The 6830-nt window shown below is 43.8% G+C and overlaps 1 protein-coding gene across 1 annotated transcript in view; it reads right to left on the reverse strand.

The window, feature by feature from the left end:
- Window positions 1-3774: 3774 nt before the first annotated feature.
- Window positions 3775-6830, reverse strand: part of RORB (RAR related orphan receptor B) — a 185750-nt gene continuing 182694 nt past the window's right edge. Inside the window, exon 10 of the mRNA XM_059412318.1 lies at window positions 3775-4197. Coding sequence (XP_059268301.1) covers window positions 4042-4197 — 156 coding nt within the window. The 3' untranslated portion in view covers window positions 3775-4041. The remainder of the gene's footprint in view (window positions 4198-6830) is intronic.

Consider the following 6830-nt stretch of genomic DNA (forward strand, 5'->3'; position numbering starts at 1 on the left):
GAAGAGTCACTTTTGCATTCAAGCCTGGTACACTTGGGATTGCGGAGTGTGTGAGTGGACTAGCCATGTGTGTGGGTTTTCTACGAAAAGTTTAGCTTGACTGCCATGAATTTAGGTGTTGAACAAGGCAGCTGCGATAGGAAATGTACTGGTTTGTCCCTGGCACCTCTTGCTACTAACGTCCAGAGTTCCCTGTGATTTAAGGTGTCACAGATTCTCCCCAAGAAGTCCCATTACCCTAGAAACCACTATATTCTGTTTATACCTACACAGTGGTCCTTTATTCCAGAGCTCTGAAGACAGTTTTCAACTGAGGGAAATCAGAAGGGGTATGTGTGTAGAGTACATAGTACATCTCTACCCTCAGCTTTCATTCTCTGGAGCGGGGCGGGGGGGGGGGGGGGCACAGAATTAGGGATACTAAGATGACCCAAGTTGTGGACACCCAAGTGTGGTGGACTAAGCCAGATCTGGTATTCTTTCTTCTCCTATATTCCCTCCAAAATTTGCATTTCCTCTTTCAGATCACAGATCCGCCAGAATTTGAATTCACACAGCTTTACCTCCCCTGGCAGAGTCCGCTAACCCCACTTAGATTTCTGTATTCTCCCCGCTCAGGACCTGTGTAGGAAGCTTGGGTTTGCTCGGGAGACACCTATTCCTGTTAATAGGGCAGCTCGATTATTTGGCTCTTAGCAGATTTTAGAAAATGAGACGAGTTGTCCTTATTCGTGTGCAACTTTCCATCAAGTCCACACAGTTAACGACACGAAGGTACTGCTTACTGTTCTGAAAGCCTTGTCAGAGAGGTTCTCTTATTGGCATATCTAATTTATGCCGTTTACCTTTTGTTGTCATTTTCCTGTTTTATTCCCCCCCTTGATGTATTTTTTTTTAAATGAAACATCCCTGAGTGGGTACAGTGCAATATCTGCATCAAGCAGTGATTGTCATTTACGAAGCATGAAGGGAAGAGTACAGACGGTGGGTTCTCTGGTCCAGTGTGCCTTGTATCATGAAGGTGGTGGGAACCCCTGCGCGTCTTCGCAGGGAAGGGACAAAAATCGCGTGTGGTACACAAAGTTGTTCTCAACCAAATTTCAAAATACCTTGAGATGTGGTCATAGGAGATGTTCAAAAGGCAGCTTGGAAAGGCGTATGTCGCCACCGAAGATACGACCTGGTTCTCTTTTCAGGGACAGATTTGGCAACTGGGGCGCAAAATGGAAATCTCTCTTCTGAGCTGAAGTGGCCTGAGCATGTACTGGTTGCCACTGTTTTGTTCTTGTTCCGTCGCTAGCTGTTTCCTGTGCCCTCACTTCAAAAGGTTCCTGCCGTCCCAGTGAAATGCTCGCACTGGTAGAAATGACAAACAAATTCAAATCTGGTACCTCCTGAGGCACATGTGGGAAATAATCCTTTTCCTACATCGCCCATGGGACGAGGGAGGAAAAAATTCTCAGCCACTTCATCAATTGAGCCAATTTAAATCCTCAAAGGTAGACCGAAGGAAACAAATGATTCCCTTTGCAACGGAGCAGGAATTACAGGCCAACAACGGAAAACACGAGGCCGACAGAACGATGAAAGCAAAGTCTGACATAAGTTCAAAGCTCAAAGGGAAACACCAAGTAGACACATTAAGCGTTGCCTATCACAAGCCAATCATAAAACATACATTGCATTTGGAAACGGCTTGGCTTAATTGAGCGCCTTCCATTACCCTGTTTTCCTAGCAATCAGTAAAGTAATCTTTCCATTAGAAGGAAATATGACTCTTGGAATTAATTCTTTATACAAAGAGCTAGCAGGAGTGACATTTACACCAGAAACAACCAAGTCCCTGCAGCAGCATAACACGCAGTGCGCAGCTGTCTTCTTAGACACGGAAGGTAATTTGGTTCAATGTAGTTAAATTAATTGAATATAACAGTAGTTGAGAAAGAGAGTCATTATTTTAAAGCCTTTTTGTTTTTCCCCATTGGTTTGGAATTCATCAATCATGAGGTGGGAAAAGGCTCTGTTTTCTAGAAGAAAAGACTAGCGCTACCGTCTGATCATCAAGGAGGGGTGCGGTGGCATCGCGCAGATGGCTCTCAAGACCGTGTCACTTTAGGAGAGCGTTGGAGATGAAAAGGAAATCAAAGTTTCCACTGATGGAAACTTTTCAAAGCAAGCGTGCGCGCATGCGTGCGGGTGCGTCTGCCGAGGAGGAGAGGGCGGGGCCTCGAGAGCTGCAGCTGGGCTACGCTTCCGGGAGATGGTGCATGTCATTGTCTTCTACACAAAGCCCGGTTCTAGCTTCATTTTTAAGAACTCTTGTTTTGGATCCACTAAGACCCAAGACATCCGGCCTCCAGAGCCCAAGCCGAACAAGCTGCTTGGGGTTTATGCTTTCCTGGCACTCGGCTGGAGAGCAGGTGGAGAGGGGAGGCTTGTCCTAGGAAGTCTGAATTCACTAAGCTTTGTCTTGCCTTTTGCACTCTGTGCTTTGCAAGTTGCTTAAAAAAAAAAAAAAAAAGTAAGCCCAGGCTAGATGGATGATGCGATTTCAAACCACATGGGAAATAGTTTTGGCTTTGGGGTGTATTAGTTGTACAGAATAACTCAGATGTGTTTTCCTTATCTGTCGAGTTCTTGCTCTGTGCATACAGTGTAGCATTTTGGAGTTGAGAAATTAGAGGCCCCACACTAGAAGGACATATAAAATCCTGCCTTCCCCTTTATTGCTGCTTTTTCTAACAAACTTGGCAAAGGGAATGCATCTAAAGAACTACTTCTTTACTTTGTAGGTGCTCTTTCCTACCTCTTCTTTGCCAAAACCAAAAAACAAAACAAAACAAACAAACAAAAACCCACCACACCAAAAAACAAAAAAAACAAAAAAAACCCAAACCGCCCCAAAAAACCCAAACCAAAACAGAACAGGTTAGAGAGGACATGTTGACATGAAATGGCATCTGGACCCTGGCTTCTGATTTCTGCCGTGACTCTAATTTTATTAGAAAAAATTGCTGGTGATCAAACCTACAGACTGCGTTTCTCTGCTGAAGATACAATGAGCACCAAAATCAGTTTCTTTCCCAGCCTAAAATCCAAAGAAAAAACAAAAGTGTTTTGTGTGTGCTGGTGAAAAATAGGAAACAGTGATTGTTTGGTTAAAAAATGTTCTGGACTCCACAATATTACCTGTGGCCTAATTCTTAAAAACAGGAAAATGGCTCCAAATACCCCCCACCCACCCCAATATTTACCATCCTGACAAGGCTTTGATGTCACTGAGAGAGCTAGAGTTCTTACTCAGAGGCTGGGTGTTACGTTTGTTCCTTCACAGACTTATCTCTGAATCGGGACCATCCTGCTGTAGACGACAGCTGAAAAGTCTGGCTGGGAAAACAAAATCCTGATTGTCTAACATAAAGGTAACACAGAAGGGAAATAAGAAGAGAGAGCCTGATTGAACCTCCTTCACTAGTGGGTATGGTGTTTTAAGCCACAGTGCACGTGCAGGTGTAAGTAATAATCATATATAATATTCTCGGATATTATATACTTATTACGTACCTGCACAGTGCTTTTCAAGACAGCTACAAATTTTCACATGCATCAACTATCTAAAAACATAGAAATAGGTAAGCCTATTCAGTGGAGTTTTCTTAAATTATATTTGAACAATTAACAGGAAAAGTAATCATGTAAAGTACCGCTCTGTTCTCGTATATATCTACAATAAAATTCTATAAACAGTTGTCTCCCAAAACATACCCGAATAAAATAAAATTAAAAAAAAAAAAAAAAAGATAACACCCAGTGTCCTCTAGTTGTATATTTATGGTCATTTCAAAAACAAACAAACAAATAAAAGAGCCCCACTCAGGTGCATATTTACATTCTTCAAACTGTAGCGGTGAAAAATAATTCTATTAAGTGCAGGACATTCCTAATGTTGCAGTAGACATTTTTCTTAAGTCTTCATGAACACATTGCTTTTGTCTTAATGGTGATGCATTCCGTGACTAGGAGACAGTCCTCTGGTCGCCTTCATTTGCAGACGGTGGCACAGTCAGGATTAAAGAGCTCCTTGTATAATGGAGGAAAGAGGGTGTTCACTATGTCTGGATGTGATTGTTTGAATACCTGCAGCTTCTCCCCGTGCAAGTTGCAGACCGCCGTGATGGTGGGGATCTTGGCTATTAACTGCAGAGCGGGGAGAGACGGGGGAAGGGACAAAGCGGGAAGGAAGCTCATTAGTGCTCTGTCTTCTGAATCACTGTCCTTCCTGGCCTCCGATGAAGGCAATGGCTTTGGGAAAAGACGTTTGGGAAGAGAGCAGGCTCACTTTCAGCTTCTCCTTTCTGACAAAACAAAACAAAACGTGCCTCCCACCCCCAGCCTCCAGAGGGGAAAGAGAGAAAGCACGCAAGCAGGGCCAAGCTTCCTGATTTCACTGCTTTTAAATAAAACTGTGTTTGGGAGGTAGTCGATTTTGATGGGAAGGAGTGGGTGCTTTGCACCAGGCCGACTGAGTCAGAATCCTGGTTCCAAAATAGCTAAATGGCCGTGTGGCTGGGATACACTCTGTCTTGGTTTTCTCGTGTGTAAAGTGGGCTTACTCACAGTTCCTAGTTCCTTGGCTTGTTGTGTGGACGGAGGTAATTCATATAAAGTGGTGAGAATAGTGTAGGCACGAAATGCCATGGTTAGCTAATATTATCTATCGTTTCCCACAGATTTTTCTGATATGACTGTGAGGTTTTTGGAAGGAGACCATGAGAGGAAGGTGTGATCTAAACTGTATGAGGCGTGATCCATAATCCTCGGGGCTGCTTTGCTCACTAGCCTGCCTGAATCTTTCTCGTTCTTTTCCACTCTAATGCATAAAATGAGACTCTGTTTCATCAGGAGAGAACCTGGGAGGTCACTGGCACTAGCTTCTTCAGGGAGGCATTTAAAAAAACTCATGGGGAAACAGCCACTTATAATTGCTAGATTTTGACATATATGTATCATGTGGGATGTGATTTTTTTTTTTTTTTAGTTCCAATACCCAGAAAACAGGGTTTTATAATAATTTAAAATGTCCACAGTTTGTGAAATGCTACATAGGTCTTAAGAGATGAACAATTCTAGCTTTTAACAGATTTGTAATGTGGGGACTCCTAGAATTTATCATCTCATGTCAAAATTAGTTTAAAACCAAACGTCATCATGATCAAATCACTGTTGGAATAAGATGTGTTTCATAAAAGATAAGCCTGATAGTTCATAGAGCTGACCAAAGGTACACTTGAAAGTAATGATAAAATAAAATTAAATAAAACCCGTCGGATCACCAGTTCGGTTCATGTGCTCCCTATCCTACTCAATAGTAAGAAACCATCTCAGACTTTGAAGTAAAAGAGAAAATAGATAATTAGTTACTTTGTGGCTCTTCAAAATCATAAACTTTGCTTTCATTAAGTTTCCCTTTAACAACTAATGACTGTATAACCACACTATGAGCAATTCAAAAATAGCATCAGGATGAGAGCTGTTGACACTTTCATTAAAGGGATCTAGAACACACAAAGAAGGTTGGGGTTCAGACATTCCATTTCCATGGATGTTTAATGACAGGGGTAGAAATGAAAAATGTGACATCTTTGTTTATAGAATGCGTGTTAAATTTTAAACTGAGAATCAAGACCTTCTTTCCTACAGGATGTTACTGGAACTTGCAGCAGGCACTCTGCTAGACACTAAAGTGCGCAAGACAGTATGACTCTTGCTTATCGCCTGCTTGCGAAGACGGATGTGAATAACGGCATCCCGCCGTCAAAAGCAAACTGGAAAACCATGGTGGGTGCCATGCAGAAATGGGCTAGAAGTGCTAGAGAACAGAATGTTCTCTTCAAGGCTTCCTTGAGAAAGTGCCACTTAAGCTGAGCTCTGAAGGGAAAGTGGGAGCCGATCAGATGCTGGGGTACAGGATTTGCCCCGGGGCCACGTGAAATGATGCCGTGGTACTTGGTGCACAGGAAGAACGGAGCGGTGAGTGAGCACGTGTGACGGAAGAGCGGGAGGGATGGGCGTGGCCAGTAGATACAAGTTGATGTTAAGGCTCTTTGGAAGGGTTTTCAGCAAAAGAGATGATCAGAGTCCCATCCTGAAAGAGTCACTTTGGGTCCAGGATGGAAAACAATGTCTCTTCTACATTTTCATAGGTAAAAGGTATACCAGGGTCCACTTCCCTGAAGTCCCTTGGGAAATTATCCAAGCTCTCTCAACCAGCTGGTTCACAAGGATGGAGGCTACAGCAAGTTGGAGCACTTCTTACACATTACCGCCTCCCTGAAAGAGCGACTGAAGGCTTTCTGTGATCACCTGCAGCTGAGCGGATGCTACCGCGGAGCTCCGAAAAATTCCAGCTGCGATCCGTAATGCCTGTCAACCTCTCCTCTGCGTAACAATCACCGGGGCGCTTCCTAGAAATCCAGATTCCTGGGATCTACCCTTAAGGAGTCTGTGTCCGTAGGTCTAGGTGGCCTATCAGCCTCCATGTTGGAGAAAACATCCTTCGGGAGGCTGATGGACTGCGGCCGTGGAGGTTCAAATTTTTTGCATTTACAAGTTGCAAAGTAAATTCGGTGCCTTCTCTGAAACAGTCCTGGGAGCGAGCTGAAAGGTGAGCTCCTTTTCCGGCGACAGAGACAGAACCGATCCTCCTCAGAGAGGAGACGCTCCGTCTGCTTAGCTCTGGTAGTGTAGTGGGGGGCAAGAGACAGAACCGATCCTCCTCAGAGAGGAGACGCTCCGTCTGCTTAGCTCTGGTAGTGTAGTGGGGGGCAAGA

This window comes from Mustela nigripes, chromosome 9 (genome assembly GCF_022355385.1).
Source record: "Mustela nigripes isolate SB6536 chromosome 9, MUSNIG.SB6536, whole genome shotgun sequence".
Classification (NCBI taxonomy): domain Eukaryota; kingdom Metazoa; phylum Chordata; class Mammalia; order Carnivora; family Mustelidae; genus Mustela; species Mustela nigripes.